The sequence below is a fragment of the Podarcis melisellensis genome, assembly GCF_964234715.1.
Source record: "Podarcis melisellensis genome assembly, chromosome: 1".
Taxonomy (NCBI): Eukaryota; Metazoa; Chordata; class Lepidosauria; order Squamata; family Lacertidae; genus Podarcis; species Podarcis melisellensis.
In genome coordinates this window covers 1,992,534-2,009,937 of record NC_138528.1, presented here as the reverse complement: position 1 = coordinate 2,009,937, position 17,404 = coordinate 1,992,534, and the positions used below count along the sequence as shown (strand labels likewise).

General features: G+C 46.5%; 1 protein-coding gene across 2 annotated transcripts in view; it reads left to right on the top strand.

Moving 5' to 3' along the window:
* Positions 1–17,404, top strand: part of MDGA2 (MAM domain containing glycosylphosphatidylinositol anchor 2) — a 392,859-nt gene that overhangs the window by 363,279 nt on the left and 12,176 nt on the right. For both annotated transcript variants that reach the window (XM_081910051.1, XM_081910050.1), the window contains exons 11-14: positions 186–363; positions 9,307–9,327; positions 10,693–10,848; positions 14,062–14,220. In XM_081910051.1, the coding sequence (XP_081766177.1) occupies positions 186–363; positions 9,307–9,327; positions 10,693–10,848; positions 14,062–14,220 (514 nt within the window). The remainder of the gene's footprint in view (positions 1–185; positions 364–9,306; positions 9,328–10,692; positions 10,849–14,061; positions 14,221–17,404) is intronic.

Sequence of the window (17,404 nt, the reverse complement as noted above, 5' to 3'; positions counted from 1 at the left end):
TGGTCAGGGATGATGGGAAATGTGGTCTCAAAACATCTGGAGAGCCAAGTTTGCCTTTGCCTGAACTAATATCTTTCATAAATAAACATCTTTTTGGTTTTCTCAAGTTTTGCCGGGTTTTGCGCTGCTGATTTGCGTGTTTTGCTCATCTGGAACTCAGCAACCTTCTCGCCTCTTGCTTCTAGGCCGGACAGCAGCGCTGGTGGGAGCAGGAAATTGCTGTGAACCTGAAGATCCAGAAGGGAGAATTGATCACCTACAACCTGACAGAGCTGATCAAGCCTGAGGCTTACGAAGTCCGCCTGACCCCGGTCACCATATTCGGAGACGGAGACTCGACCATTCGCGTGATCAAATACAGCGGTAAGAATATTTGCTTCATCGTAGTAATTTCGTAGAATTGTAGATTGTAAACAATCACCCCTCGAAACCTCAAAGCGGTTTTCAGAAAAGGCAAGACAATGAAGCCATCAGGAAACGAAATAATTGAAATATTCCAAAGATAAAATCAGTGACAAACTAAAAAAATCCCTAATTTGAGGATCTTGGGAAATGTGGCTCTTCAAAGCTTTAGACAATATCCCTCCCTCAACAAATGGCTTTTTTCTTTTCTTTTGCAGCAATAGGACAGGAGGGTTTCTCGGCACGCAGTAATGGAACATTAGATTCCAGTAGCACTTTTAAAGCCAATTAATCGTATTAATAGAGCATAAACCTTTTGTCAGCTGAAACGTCCTCCTCCGAATGCCAGGAACGAAACTGTTATCAGCCGGTAACCAAAGGCAGTTAATTGAATGTTTACAATCTCCCTCTACCTCGTTTTTAAAGGGGGAATTTTCCACATTGTAAGTACTTCATCATAAAAAAGGCTGCTTTTTAAGGCTGCCTTTTATAGCATGAGAGGAAGCCAAAACCCCTCGCTAGGGCCTTGGCTCAGCCTGCCAAGCAGATCCATCATGCTTGCAGAACTTGGGTGCCCGCAGGATCAGGTCCCAATAGCAGGAGGTGCTGCAGGGAGCCGGCAGCAGAGGAAGCAAGATGCCGTGAAGCCTGCTGTCTAGTCACAGAGATACCTGCTCTCTTCTGGGAAACCCAGCCAGATGGGCGCGGAATAAATAAATAAATATATTATTATTATTATTATTATCCTGGTCAGACCCAGGGGAGTCTTTAGTGTATGCGCCACCAGGGTGCAAAGATCCATCCAGCACCCCCAAGCCTGACAAGCGCTGCCATTGTGAATGACAAACGCTGGTGCGGCGCGTCTTTGGTAAATGAGCGCACAAAGTCGAAAGCCCTTTAGTGAAACTGTAGGTATACATTTCAGTAACACCTGGGTATACAGTTATACCTCGGGTTACAGGCGCTTCAGGTTGCGTTTTTTCGGGATACGGACCCACCGAAACCCGAAAGTACCAGAACAGGTTACTTTACCTTCAAAGCCCTATACGGCCTAGGACCCTCGTACCTACGGGACCGCCTCTCCTGGTATGCCCCACAGACAAACCTACGGTCTGCAAATAATAACATCCTCAATGTCCCAGGCCTCAGAGAGGTTAGGCTGGCCTCAGCTAGAGCCAGGGCCTTCTCGGCTGCGGCTCCAATCTGGTGGAACGCTCTGTCACAAGAGACTAGGGCCCTGCGGGACCTGACATCTTTCCACAGGGCCTGCAAGACAGAGTTGTTCCACCAGGCCTTTGGTCAGGGCGCAGCCTGACCCCCTCCCCTGGCAACCTGCACAGAATTTTGCTTAATCGGTTGCCATCAATTTGATTTTAATTAATTTTTATAATGAAATACTTTTAGAATGTGTGATTATTTGACTGTTTGATTATTTGATTGTTGTTAGCCGCCCTGAGCCCGGCTTCGGCTGGGGAGGGCGGGATATAAATAAAATTTATTTATTTATTATTATTATTTCAGGTTTTGGGGGTCACGCATACACAGAAGCGCTAAATTGTGCTTTGCGCATGCGCAGAAGTGCTGAATTGCAATACGCACATGTGAAGGCGCACTGCTGCGGGTTGTGAACATGCATCCCACACAGATCATGTTTGCAACCCAAGCATCCACTGTATATGTATTTTGTTTTTCTAGCTTGATCAAAATTACTTATTATTTCATAACAGGTAGATAGTTAAGAGCTTAGGCGGTTTCAGAGGTGGGCACCAGACACCCCCCAGAATTCAGCGCCTGGGTGCCCTGCGCCCCTTGCACCCCCAGGTAAAGATGGGCCTGGTCAGACCCCACCTGGAATCCTGTGTCCAGTTCTGGGCACCACAATCTAAGGATACTGGCAAGCTGATAAGCTGGAAGGTGTGCAGAGGAGATCAGCCAAGATGATCCAGGGTCTGGAAACCAAGCCTTGTGGTGAAAGGTCCAACCCTGGCTGCAGAGGCCAGCCATCAATTGTCCTCTCCTCCATGAATTTGTCCAAAGTTCCTTTTAAACCACCTAGGTTTGGTGGCTACCACTGCCTTCTCTGAGAGCGAGTTCAATAGGTTGCCTACGCCCTGGGTGAAGAAGTCCTTTAAAAAAATATCCGTCCTGAATATTATCTCTGTTGCAGGCACACACACAGGCTGGCTCTCCTGCGTGAAAAAAGGAGGGCAACATCTTTTTCAAAGAATGAGTCATTTTGGCTTGTGCAAAGTGCCACACATGCAATTAGAAGTTTATTGAGAATATTAATAGTCTGATTCATGGCTCTTTGGCCGCAGGCTGGAAAGAGAGGAGTTGGGGGAGAGCGAAAGATTAGTCATGCTACCAACTGGGTTGTAAATTCTTCCTTAACTCCTGCATTCGTCTTGCTTTAACGTTTGAACTCCTGCGCGGTAAATGTTTACGATATCGCCTGCCTTCCTCTTGACTCACGGCTGCAAATGAACCTGTTACCCAGCTATCGTCTGAGGCTATCTCCATGACAACGCCAAACACTCAAGGTGGACGCAATCAGATCTGCTTCGGAAATAAGCAGGAATAAGTGGATTACTTCATCCAGATTCTAATTATTATTTATCTGCATGCCACCGTTTTGCCAAAGCTGGTTTATGGTTAAGACAATGGTTTGCAGGGGGGACTGAGAGCAGAAATGAGAGCCGTCTTCAAATATCTCAAGGTCTGTCAGGTGGAAGATGGAGCAAGCTTGTTGCCTCCTGCTCTGGAGAGCAGGACTCGAACCAGCGACATCAAATTACAAGAAAGGAGATTCAGAAGAACTTTCTGACAGCAAGAGCTCTTCAACAGTGAAATCATCTGCCTAGGAGGTGGTGGACTCTCCTTCCTTGGAGGTTTTTAAGCAGAGGTTGGGTGGCCATCTGTCATTTAGATGAGATTCCTGCATTGCAGGAAGTTAGATTAGATGCCCTCAGGTTTCCTTCCAACTGTACATTCCAATTATTCTATGATTTTGTAGTTAGAAATAAGGAATAGTGGGGAGGAGCATTCAGGGATTGACTCTTACACATTGGTGCATAACAAAGTTGCATCGTGACCAGGTGGGATGTTCTAGGATAGGCACGTTCAACAGGTAGATCACGATCTACTGGTAGATTGTGGGGTGTTCCTGGTAGATCTCTGGTCCCTCAGGGATATCCTTCCCCCCAAGATTAAGGTCCACTATTTGACTGCAGATTCAGGACCCTAAGCTGCGTTTGGTCTTTGTCCATGGAAGTTTCTTGGCAGGGATACTGGAGTGGCTTGCCGGCTCCAGGTGGATCACGTTTGGTCAAAACTCTCAACTATGACCTGTCCATCTTGTTACAGATAGGTAGCCGTGTTGGTCTGCCATAGTCAAAACCCCAAAAAAAAAATTCCTTCCAGTAGCACCTTAAAGACCAACTAAGTTAGTTCTTGGTATGAGCTTTCGTGTGCATGCACACTCGTATCTGAAGAAGTGTGCATGCACACGAAAGCTCATACCAAGAACTAACTTAGTTGGTCTTTAAGGTGCTACTGGAAGGAATTTTTTTTGTTCTGTCCATCTTGGTTGGCCCTACATGTCATAGCTCATAGCTTCTCTGAGTTATTCAAGCCCCTTCACCACGGCAAGGCAATGATCCATGGGCTGCAAGAAGATCAGTCCTCTCAATTCTGAAGGAAATCAGCCCTGAGTGCTCACTGGAAGGACAGATTGTGAAGCTGAGGCTCCAAGACTTTGGCCACCTCATGAGAAGAGAAGACTCCCTGGAAAAGACCCTGATGTTGGGAAAGATGGAGGGCACAAGGAGAAGGGGACGACAGAGGACGAGATGGTTGGATACTGTTCTTGAAGCTACCAGCATGAGTTTGACCAAACTACGGGAGGAAGTGGAAGACAGGAGGGCCTGACGTGCTCTGGTCCAGGGGGTCATGAAGAGGCGGACACAACTAAACAACAAGCTGTGTTTTACACAATTGACTTTTTATTATGTTCTGTGTATATCGCAATGCTCATTCAGTTCCATTCATTCATAGATTAAGTTCCATTCATTCATTTGCTTGCTAAGAAAAGCTCAACAACTTTGATCGATCCGTGGGTAGATCACTGCCAGTTTTTTTATACTGTGAGTAGATCGCAGTCTATTGGGAGTTGGACGTCCCTGTTTTAGGATGAGGTAGTTGCTCCTGCAGCTCCACTACCTTAGATGGGAGAGATAATCGATCCATTTCACACTGAAAAGCATATCTACGTAATTCGCACTTTCTGAGATGATGTGCCAGCTGAAACAGAGGCAAATTTCCAAATTTTCTCCTCTCTGAATTTTGCACTGCATTTCCCCAGCCTAGTAATGTGCACAAAAATGCATATATTTGCATAGAAATGCCCATATTAGTGAAACTGCCAAACCGAGAAGTGTCTGTTAGGGGAAATTGCTTTGCTTTCTCTCCTCTTGACAAACCTGCGGAGTAAGCTGGTCTCAGAGGCGGTAACTGGCTTAAGCTCCTGTGGTGAGCTGCAAGGCTGAGGCTGAATTCGAACCTGGGTCTCTCTCAGGTCATAGCCCAGCACTCTATCCACCACCCTGCACTGGTTCGCCACCCTCTCTCCCACCCATTTGGCGCCAAAACTTTCAGAAGGGACAGCGGAAGAATCACCGTGAGCTGCAGCTCCCCCCACCTACATTTCCAGATTCTTTTTTCGCTGCCATTCCCTGACATTCAAATAACTAACCAGCATGTTGGATTTGTTTCTGTGCTCCTGTCACTCACAGGGGAGGTGAGCCTTGTTTGCCAGCCCACCCGTTCCGCCCTGGCCGCCACACTGAGAACAATATGAATATTGCGCCATTCAAGGTCCGCCATTAATGATAGCTTCCCTGAAAGCCACAAAGTTTGGCGACAAAGCGAGTGTCGCTCAGCGCTGTCCCCCCACAATTTGGGTTCATTTGGAGTCAGGAGAATGCCAAAAAAAGGAGAGAGAAAGTGTGTTCCTCAGCAAATGAGAAGTAATTGTGTTAGCAAACACGGAGAGGGCGATCTTGAATAATTGACCACGTTTTTCCCGTGGAAAATTACACAGGAAGCAAATCACTGATTATTCTTCTTAGAGAAAGGAATGGGGTGGGGGAATAAAGGCAGTGCAGCTGAATCAAAGTGTTCTTTCAAAAGGGTTTTTGCTGAGTAAAATTTCAGACCAGGGTAGCACTCGAGTGCTCAGATCCATAACGGGCTCAGATCCATAAAGGCGGAAAGGTCAGTACTGGAGCCATTTTCATGGGCCTCCAATGCAGGTGAATGGGGGAAGATTTGGGTCAAACAAAAGGAAGTCCTTCATGCAGTGCAGAGCCAAACTTTGGAACTCCCTGCCACAGGAGACAGTGGCAGCCACCAACCTAAAGTAAAGGTCCAGTCGTGGCCGACTCTGGGGTTGCGGCGCTCATCTCGCTCTATAGGCCAAGGGAGCCAGCGTTTGTCCACAGACAACTTTTCTGGGTCATGTGTCCAGCAGGACTAAGCCACTTCTGGCAAACCAGAGCAGCGCACGGAAACGCTGTTTACCTTCCCGCCGGAGTGGTACCTATTTATCTACTTGCACTTTGATGAGCTTTCAAACTGCTAGGTTGGCAGGGATCAAGCAACAGGAGCTCACCCCATCACGGGGATTCGAACTGCCGACCTTCTGATCAGCAAGCCCTGGGCTCTGTGGTTTAACCCACAGCACCACCCGCATCCCAGCCACCAACCTAGATGGCCTTAAAAGAGGATTGGACTGATTCATGGAGGAGAAAAGGGCTATCGGTGGCTCCAACCAGGATGAAGTCTATGCTCTGCCTTCAGAGCTGGAGGCAGCAATGCTTCTGAATACCTGTTTCTGGAAACCACAGGAGGAGAGGTTGCTCCCGTGCTCGGACTCTTCCTGCGGATTTCCACAGGTGTCAGGGTGGCCACCTTGAGAACAGGAAGCTGTGGCATCTATGGCACCATTTGAATGGCCTCGGTGTAAAATAAAAAAAAAACAAGGAAAATAGATACGAAAAGGTGAAAGATATTGTAAGATAACATAAAAAGAACAAAGGAATAATTACTATATTTTTTTGCCCCATAAGACGCACCTGACCATAAGACGCACCTAGTTTTTAGAGGAGGAAAATAAGAAAAGAAATATTCTGAACGAAACAGTGGATGTATGATTTTTGTGGTTCATGCTGTGGCCACAGACATGTGATTTGATGGTGAATTTGGGGTGACCCAGTGTAAAAATCCTGAGGATCCATGTGGATCCGTGCTTTGTAACCACGTTTTTGCACCATTGCAGCCCCAGGAAACAGTGGATGCATGATTTTTTTGGTGCAGGCTGTAGCCATGGACATGCTATGTGATCTGATGGTGAATTTGGGGTGACCCAATGCAAAAATCCTGAGGATCCATGGGCTTTTACCTCCCCCCTCCCAGGCAGCCTCCACTAGCATCCCTCAACTCTCTTCCGATCCTACCGATCAGCTGTTTCCTTTCAACACTCCCTTCCCTCTTGTTTGCCTTGGTGTCTTTCCCTTAGCTGGAGCAGTTTTTTGCTCCTCCTTTTCTTCTATTTTTCTCTCCTTATTGCTTTAGTCTTCCTGTTTCCCCCCTTTGCAAGTTTGATGTCTTTACCTCCCCCCTCCCAGGCAGCCTCCTTTATCTCTAGCGTCCCTTATCTCTCTCCCCAGAAACTATCAGTGGCTTTGTTTCAACACCCCTTTCCCTCTCCCCCACAAAAAAAGCACGATCTGCTTTTTGCCCCTGGGCAATTTGGCTCCAGGGACCACGCATTTTCTCCATAAGATGCACAGACATTTCCCCTTACTTTTTATGAAGAAAAAAGTGTGTCTTGTGGCGCAAAAAATACAGTATATGTACAACAGATAGTAGAAATGGTAAATACACTGGAGGGGGGTATGACAGGAAGTCTTATGTACTTTAGTAAGAATGTATGGTAAAGTGGACTAACTAAGATGGAACTGATTTTTATTTGTATACTTGGACATAATCATACACAGGAACGTTTTGTTATCAATTAATTTCAATAAGGCATGTGAAAGCTAAGAGAGAGAGAGAGAGAGAGAGAGAACAGGATGTTGGACTAGATGGGCCACTGGCCAGATGTAGCAGGTGCTTCTTCTGAAGAGTTGCCTGGGAGAAGACAGAGAATCCGAGTGAATGAGATGGGCTGGAGAAAGGAAGCAGAGGTCTTGCCTGCAAAGACCTCTTGGGCAAGCCACATATTTCTTTACACATTGCATAGTCAAACTATAGCACATGCTTCCAGAGGAGGCTGGGATGGGTACCACCTTGGGCGGCCTTGAAATCAGGAACGAACAAATTTGTGGAGGGGAAGGCTGTTGGTGGCTAGAGTTTCTGGGAAGTTGCAGGAGGGGAGGGTTGCATGCATGATCGGATTTCAGGATCTCCGCAGGCATCTGGGTGGCTACCGAGAGAACAGCATGCTGAACCAGGTGGGCCACTGGCCTGATCCAGCAGGCTCTTCTTACCCTCTTATATGTTGTTTAGTCGTTTAGTCATGTCCGCCTCTTCGTGACCCCCTGGACCAGAGCACACCAGGCACTCCTGTCTTCCACTGCCTCCCGCAGTTTGGTCAAACTCATGTTGGTAGCTTCGAGAACACTGTCCCACCATCTCATCCTCTGTCGTCCCCTTCTCCTTGTGCCCTCCATCTTTCCCAACATCAGGGTCTTTTCCAGGGAGTCTTCTCTTCTCATGAGGTGACCAAAATCTTGGAGCCTCAGCTTCAGGATCTGTCCTTCCAGCGAGCACTCGGGGCTGATTTCCTTCAGAATGGAGAGGTTTGATCTTCTTGCAGTCCATGGGACTCTCAAGAGTCTCCTCCAGCACCAGAATTCAAAAGCATCCATTCTTCGGCGATCAGCCTTCTTGATGGTCCAGCTCTCACTTCCATACATCACTACTGGGAAAACCAGAGCTTTAATTATACGGACCTTTGTTGGCAAGGTGATGTCTCTGCTTTGCTTTTTAAGATGCTGACCCTCTTATATACACAATGCTTTTCAAACCTATTTGCATGAAACACAACAGGGATGGGGAATCTGTGGCCTTCCAGATGTTTTTGGATTACAGCCCCCACCCTGCTAGACCATTGGCTATGGTTCCTGGGCCTAATGTGAGTTAGCATTTAACAACATCGAGTGGGAGCAAACGTTCCCCTGTCCCTGAAGTAGGATGCAGAAGAACAAATGGGTTCCAGATATTCAGATCCGAGATCTTCCCTTCCTCTGTAGCCTTGGAGTCACATTACATCATTTATCTTTGTAATTATTTTATTATATTTTATTTATAAAATTCCTACGCCTTTGCAGGAACTTATTTATTTATTAAATCTCCTCCGACGTATCAGCAAGAGTCGGGCAGAGTGCCAGGATTTCCTTCCCCATTCCCTCCATCTCAGAAGTTGTTTTACTGAAACATGAATATACGCTTACAAAATAAACCCACTTGAACCAGAGGCGAAATGTTCGTTGTAATGCATTTATGTCATACGAGTATTTATGTAATGCCTTTCACTCTACAGAAATAAGGCCAGTGCAAAGTTAATATAAAAAAACTGGACAAAATTAAACTGACAAAACATAAAAAATGCAACATCAGAAATCCTGTTTTCTGTAGGTGGCTTTGTATGCACACCATTTAGATGTATGAAAAATTGAGGTCTTGAATAAATAAATGTAAATGCCTTAAATAAAACGAACTGAGAATGCAATTTAAGTGGATTTGGAAAGATAATTAGAGGGGGCAGAGAATCAGCCGCAAATTTCTCATCAGCATGTGCAGAAATTAATTAATTTTAGGATCTTCTCTCTCCTTCCCTTCTAGCCCCGATGAATCCTCACCTACGTAAGTATTTGCAATACCTGGTTTCTGCATTAATTAGAATGAAATGTCAATAAAAATAATCTATGGTATGCTTAGGGAAGTTGCTTGCTTCTCTGTTTGCTAAGCAATTTGGACACCTCTTCAGATGTCATGACCCAGTTTTGCATGGTTGCCTCCTTAGATCAAGGGAGCAGCTTTTTGCCTATGTTTGGGATGTGGTTGGGTGCCATTTTGAATCAAGATGGCAGACCGAACTTTTCAAAGCAGCACAGATTTTAACCAAATTTTGCCTGATGGTTCTTGAGATCATGGGAACAGGTTTTCGTCTATGTTGGGATACAGTTAGATGCTGAACGGAACCTCTCTAAAATACTGTATTTTAATATTCTGTTGGAAGCCGCCCAGATATACTGGGAAACCCAGCCAGATGGGCGGGGTATAAATATTATTATTATTATTATTATTATTATTATTATTATTATTATTATTCCCAAACAATGCTGGCTATGAGCCTGCTATTTATTGAAGTAAGGAGGAATGTGACATAGCACTAAGGAGATCCATAAATGCAAAGATTTGTGCTTGCCTCATGGAACAATCTCACTCTCCTCCTTCTGCCCTGTGGGTATTTTGAGGGCAAGGGAAGAGAAGCAGAGCCAGCCCACTCCCTAGGATCCTAGGTGCAGTCTCTTAATTTCGTTTTTTGCTCCCAGCTTTTAAAAGCACTACTATAGAGTTCGGTGCAACCTATAGCCTGATCCCATGCATGTTTACCTAGCTGCAAGTCCTCCTGCATTCGATGGGTTTTGCAGCCCAATCCCAGGCAGGTTTTCTCAGAAGTCCCATTGAATTCGGACGAATTTTCAGCTAAACCTACCTAGGGATGTTCTGCTCTGCTTTACAACCTCCACCCCACGCCCCACCTCCTTCCACCGCTGCTCCTTCCTGCTCCCACCAAGAAATCTTCTACATCAGGCATGTCCAACCGGTCGATTGCGATCTACCGGTTGATCACTGGGTGTCCCTGGTCGATCCTGGTCGATCGCATGAACCAGATTGATTGCCCAACAACAACCAATTGTTGGAAAGCTCAACAACTTTGGTCAATCTAATGCGTGGATCACTGCCATTTTTTTAATAGTGGGAGTAGATTGCAGTCTCTTGGGAGTTGGACATGCCTGTTCTCTGTGTTCCTGCATGCAGGCAAAGGCTTTGCTTGACCTCCTAGGCTGTCTCTTCCTAGAGGTTGCCAGGGCTAAGGTCCAAAGTGGAGCCTTATCTCGGGTTTGTCCGCATTCAGCCTGCCAAAGAAGATGAGCCCCAAACGCTTCACGGTGGTTGAAATCCTCTTTTTTTCATGCGAATGCGGTGTCCGTCTGTTGGCAGGAGAATTCCACTGCGGCTTTGAAGATGGCAACATTTGTTTGTTCACCCAAGACGAGAAGGACAACTTTGACTGGACGAGGCAAAACATTATCCTCCGGGACACCAAGTACACCCCAAACACAGGTCCCAGCGCTGACCGGTCAGGATCCAAGGAAGGTAAAGTTCATAACTTGGCCTAAAGCTCAGATTGGCTTTTGACCACACACAAGAACTCCTTCACTCTTCCATTTGTAATGTCTTGGGTACCCTGGGGGAGGAACTCTGTTGGGAGAGACACTAAGGGAATGTGTCCCTTGAGCATCTTTATTTTATTTTATTTATTTTATTTTACTTCTATACCACCCTACACCAGAAGGTCTCAGAGCTGTTCACATAAAGGTCTCAGAGCTGTTCACATAAAGCTGTTCACATATCTGAAGAAGTGTGCATGCACACGAAAGCTCATACCAATAACTAACTTAGTTGGTCTTTAAGGTGCTACTGGAAGGATTTTTGTTTTGTTTTCACATAAAGGATGACATACATAAAATCAAAATACAACGACAACGCAATAGAACCCCCCTAAAAAGAGCCAGCATTTTTAAAAAAGGCATAGGATGTTGACCAGGTCAGGCAAAGGCCTGGTTAAAAAAGAACATTTTTGCCTGGTGCCTAAAGGTGTATTAATGAAGGCACCAGGCGAACTTCCCTAAGGAGACCATTGCACAGATGGGGAGCCACTGCAGAGAAGGCCTGGTCTCGTGTTGCCACCCACTGGACCTCTCGAGGAAGAGGCGCGTGAAGGAAGTCTCAGGGTCCAGGTAGGTTCATATGGGAAGAGGCGATCCTTGAGGTATTGCAGTCCTGAGCCGTTTAAGGCTTTATAGGTCAAAAACAGCACTTTGAATTGGGCCAAGAAATTAATCAGTAGCCAGTGTAGTTCGACCACAATTGGTGTAATACAGTGGTGCCTCGCAAGATGAAAAGAATCCGTTCCGCGAGTCTCTTCGTCTTGTGGTTTTTTCGTCTTGCAAAGCAAGCCCATTAGCGGCTTAGCGGATTAGCGCTATTAGCGGGTTTAGCGGGTCAGCTGATAAGCGGATTAGCGGATCAGCTGATAAGCGGCTTAGCGGCTTGGGGAAAAGGGGGGGAGGAAAAAAACCCCGCAGGAACGCGCAAGACATTTTCGTCTTGCGAAGCAAGCCCATAGGAAATTTGTTTTGCGAAGCACCTCCAAAACGGAAAACCCTTTCGTCTAGCGGGTTTTCCGTCTTGCGAGGCGTTCGTCTTGCGCGGCACCACTGTATGCTCAAACAGTCTTGCTCCGGTGAGCAACCTGGCCGCTGAATTCTGCACCAGTTTCCGAACCACCATCAGAGGCAGCCCTACGTAGCACATATTGCAGCAATCTAACCTTGAGGTTATCTTATGTGCTGGGGACATGATTCAGGACCTCCAATCTCAGACATCTCTGGGAAGGATGCTACCATTTGAGCCAGAAACTTTTAAGTCTAATATGTCCTGGTTGCGCATTCGTAGAAAGTTGCAGTTGGCCTTTGGGACCTGAGAGGTAAGAGGGTGACAGGGGGACCCTGGAAGTGGCAATTTAAAACTCCTGCTAAGCGACTCTAAACTAGACATTGGGAATCTGGCGTCCTTTCATGCTCACCCATCATATTAAGAATTTACCGAAAATTGACATAGTTGTTAAATGTGGCCTCTAAGACCCTTGCTAAATCATCATCATCATCACTTTTAATTTATATACCGCCTATCTTATAATACTCAAGGTGGTTTACAAGCTGAAGAAACAAAGAATATACACCTTAAAACATAGCTTTAAAATAAGCAATCTACATTAAATAAAGCCACATTCAACAATCATCAGAATAGTGTAGAATAATAATATCAGCACATAAAAATTAAACAGAAACCCACTATAAATAAATAAATAAATTACAATAAATAAATAAATAACAATGAATAATTTCGAAACTACAATCAATAAAACAACGGCAAGCCACAGTGCATAAAATAATACAATACAAATTGAGAAGCAGAGACTGGAGGGCGGGGCAAGGCAGGTGGAAGGAGGCCTTGCCTGGTGAAGTCTCTTTCAGGCCTTGGAAAGCTGGTAACATTGGATCAACTTCATCAGTTTTGTTAAATCAATTCAAGCCGGGTTTTCCAAACTTGGCCCTCCAGCTGTTTTTGTACCACAGCTCCCATCATGCCAAGCTAACAGGACGAGTGGTCAGGGATGACGGAAATTGTAGTCCAAAGGCAGCTGGAGACCCAAGTTTGGGAAAGCCTGAATTAAACTGAATAGTTTCAACTGGATTTGAATGTACGTGCAATTAATTGCTTCCATTTTGAATTCCATTGCATTGCCAGCTTCCATTGTGGGTCATGCAAAGAGCTATTCTGAGTAATGCTTTTTATAGGGAAGGGGAGCACTGGGGGGACTTTATGGAAGCAAGAGGGCGGTGGCCCCCCTAAAAGTTTGGGAACCGCTGATTTACCTGCTTATGATCCATGCAACGGTCACCTCAAGGCTTGACTACTGTAATTGGCTCTACGCGGGGCTGCCCTTGAAGCTGTCCCAGACACTCCAGCGGGTGCAGAATGCTGCAGCGAGGCTCCTCATGGGGTCTCTGCCATGGGAGCATATTCACCCAGTGCTTTTCCAGCTGCACTGGCTCCCGGTGGAGTACAGGGTCAGATTTAAGGTGCTGCTTTTGACCTTTCAAGCCCTTCACAGCCTAGGACCCTCATACCTATGGGACCGCCTCTCCTGGTATGCCCCACAGAGGACCTTAAGGCCCATAAATAGCAACACCCTAGAGGTCCCTAAGGAAGTTAGATTAGCTTCAAGCAGAGCCAGGGCCTTTTCAACTCTGGCTCCGGCCTGGTGGAATGCTCTGCCTCATGAGACCAGGGCCCTGCAGGATCTGATCTCTTTCCGCAGGGCCTGTAAGACAGAGCTGTTCCACCTGGCCTTTGGCTTGGAGCCAATTTGATTCCCTCCCCCCCTTTCTTTTTCATTTCTCCTCCTGTGAAGAGGCTGCATCCTAATGTTTTAATGTTGTATTTTAATCTTTTTAAATTGTATTTTAATCAACTTGTTTTTATTATTGGTTGTTAGCCGCCCTGAGCCCGGCATTGGCTGGGGAGGGCGGGGTATAAATAAAAAATTATTATTGTTGTTGTTGTTGTTGGTTGTTAGCTGCCCTGAGCCCGGTCTTGGCTGGGGAGGGTGGGGTATAAATAAAAAATTGTTGTTGTTGTTGTTGTTATGGTCTACAGCCTGGGCAGAAGGAGAAGCTCCTTTCCTGGGTTCGGTTGGCTGCTGTCCTCTTGCCTTTTGACCTTGCTGTTTCCTCTTTGCAGGGTTCTTCATGTACATTGAAGCCTCCAGTCCCAGGAAGGAAGGAGATCGGGCCAGACTGACCAGCCCCCTTTTCAGCATCCCCCCAAAAAACCCCTACGGAGCCACCAACACGGCCTACTGCTTCAGCTTCTATTACAACATGTACGGACAACACATAGGTGAGCTGATTCTGCCGCTCGTGTTAATGTCACTGCTGTCACAAGATTGTGTTGCTGTTTAGTCGTTTACTCATGTCCGACTCTTCGTGACCCTATGGACCAGAGCACGCCAGGCCCTCCTCTCTTCCACTGCCTCCTGCAGTTTGGTCAAACTCATGTTCGTACCTTAGGGAACACTGTCCCACCATCTCGTCCTCTGTTGTCCCCTTCTCTCTGTGCCCTCCATCTTTCCCAACATCAGGGTCTTTTCCAGGGAGTCTTCTCTTCTCATGAGGTGGCCAAAGTCTTGGAGCCTCAGCTTCACGATCTGTCCTTCCAGTGAGCACTCAGGGCTGATTTCCTTCAGAATGGAGAGGTTGGATCTTCTTGCAGTCCATGGGACTCTCAAGAGTCTCCTCCAGCACCAGAATTCAAAAGCATCCATTCTTCGGCGATCTGCCTTCTTTATGGTCCAGCTCTCACTTCCATACATCACTACTGGGAAAACCATAGCTTTAACTATACGGACCTTTGTTGGCAAGGTGATGTCTCTGCTTTTTAAGATGCTGTCTAGGTTTGTCACTGCTTTTCTCCCAAGAAGCAGGCATCTTTTAATTTCGTGACTGCTGTCACCATCTACAGTGATCATGGAGCAGAAGAAAGTAAAATCTCTCACTGCCTCCATTTCTTCCCCTTCTATTTGCCAGGAGGTGATGGGACCAGTGGCCATGATCTTCGTTTTTTTTTATGTTGAGCTTCAGACCATATTTTGCGCTCTTCTCTTTCCCCTTCATTAAAAGGTTCTTTAATTCCTCCTCACTTTCTGCCATCAAAATTGTGTCATTTGCATAACTGAGGTTGTTGATATTTCTTCCGGCAATCTTAATTCCAGTTTGGGATTCATCCAGTCCAGGCTTTCGCATCATGAATTCTGCATATAAGTTAAATAACACATAGGTGAGCTGATTCCGCCACTCATGTTAATTTCACTGCTGTCACGAGATACGTTTGCCCAGATCTTCCGACTGATGTTGAAAGTTCTCTGGGCAGGGAAGATTCCTCTCCTCCTCTCCTCTTCTCCCCTACCTTTGACCTTTATTCTGTCCTTCATCTCCAGCGCCTGGTCTTTGGGGATGAGCTGAGACTGCTTAGCAAATATTGCTACTGGCCTTGCCCTTTTCAACATATCTTGCTTGACCTCCAGAGAGAATTCAGACGTGGAGAAGTTGGTGGAAGAGAGCTCTGGCTTAGCCAAATGCCCCAGGGAGGCCCATTGTCTCTCACCACGGCCAGCCTTTATTCTTAATGTTCCCAGACATCCCATTACATCTCAGCCGTTAGATCATAGGATCACAGAAGCGTAGAGTTGAAAGGGAGTTGTGCAGATTTATTTTATGTTATTTTATTTATATAAAAAACTCTGTACTGCTGTATCATTAAATATATGTGTATATATCAAAGCTGTTTACAACAAATGTACAATAAAAACCATATAAAGAGTTAAAATCTGGCATCAGTCAACTACTGAGTGAAGGTTGTTTTCATAACTACCTGGCAAAATAGAAAGGTTTTCAGCAGGCGTTTAAAAGCTGGCACAGAAGGCACAGTGGCAGGGAGTTCCACAGGACTGGACTAGTTTCTTATCGCTACCAAGTGAGCCTCTCCAGCTCAGGGAATGACCAACAAAACTCGTGCAGATGATCTTAGAGATCGAGTTGGGATCAAAGGGTTCATGCGATCCCTGAGAGACCCCGGACATAAATTGTTCAGGGCTTTGGGAATTAATCCAAGGACTTCAAACCCAGCTCTGTACTGGATGTGCAACTGGTGCAGCTGTTTTAACTACGGTGTGCTATGTTCATCAGCAACCCATCAACATTCTGCACCAGCTGGAGTCTCCAAACCAGACCCAGCCTCTGGCCCTGCTGGGCACAAGTAGCAGGTAGCCTTCAGAAAGTCCCCCAGATACGAATATGGCCCTTGGGCCTGAAAAGCACTCCCTGCACCTCTTTCTGGGACATGAAGCCACAGGTCTGGCTGTGGATTCCTTCCGCCAGTGGCCACATCACAAGTCTTGGCCGACTGCCTCCGTCTTTCATCACTGCCTGGGATTATTCGCCATCGAAAATCTTCCAGCCGGAATCTGTGCCAAGGGATTTTGGAGACTGTTAAATTAGGGTAATGGATCTGGAAGAGGGCAGGGAGCTTGCTGAGATGAATTGACATCTGCCATACAAAAGGCCCCCCCCCCCGAGTCTGGGGAAAAGGTCTGGGAGCCTGAGCATCTCGCGCGCCATTTGTCCGAGCGCCCCAGCGTCTTAAAACCTTCTTAATCTCTTTGCGGAGATCAAACGAGGCTGGCTGGCAACATCCATATGCATGAAAGCTCTGCTCCTTATTAGAAGCAGGAATGAAAGGCCTCGCCGGGCAGACACGAGTTTGGGGGATAAACTCCTTTCAAACTTCTCTGGGGTTACTCTTCCGCAAAGTCACCAAGTCCGTTGGAGCGAGCTTCTGAGGCCTTTGCCAAGTGCCCTCGGAGGTTTGAGGTTCGAATAGGGCAGGTGCTGTTGTTGTTTGGTCGTTTAGTCATGTCCGACTCTTCATGACCCCCTGGACCAGAGCACGCCAGGCACTCCTGTCTTCCACTGGTAAACGGCATTTCTGTGCACTGCTCTGGTTCACTAGAAGAGGCTTAGTCATGCTGGCCACATGGCCCGGAAGCTGTACACTGGCTCCCTTGGCCAGTAAAGCAAGATGAGTGCAGCGACCCCAGAGTCATCTGCAACTGGACCTAATGGCCAGGGGTCCCTTTACCTTTACTGGTTGGCCACTGTGAGAACAAGATGCTGTACCAAATGGCCCCCCTTTGGTCTGATCCAGCACACTCTTCTTCTTGTTGTTGTTGTTTAGTCGTTTAGTCGTGTCCGACTCTTCATGACCCCATGGACCAGAGCACGCCAGGCCCTCCTGTCTCCCACTGCCTCCTGCAGTTTGGTCAAACTCATGTTCATAGCTTCAAGAACACTGTCCCACCATCTCGTCCTCTGTCATCCCCTTCTCCTTGTGACCTCTATCTTTCCCAATATCAAGGTCTTTTCCAGGGAGTCTTCTCTTCTCATGAGGTGGCCAAAGTCTTGGAGCCTCAGCTTCACAATCTCTCCTTCCAGTGAGCACTCAGGGTTGATTTCCTTCAGAATGGAGA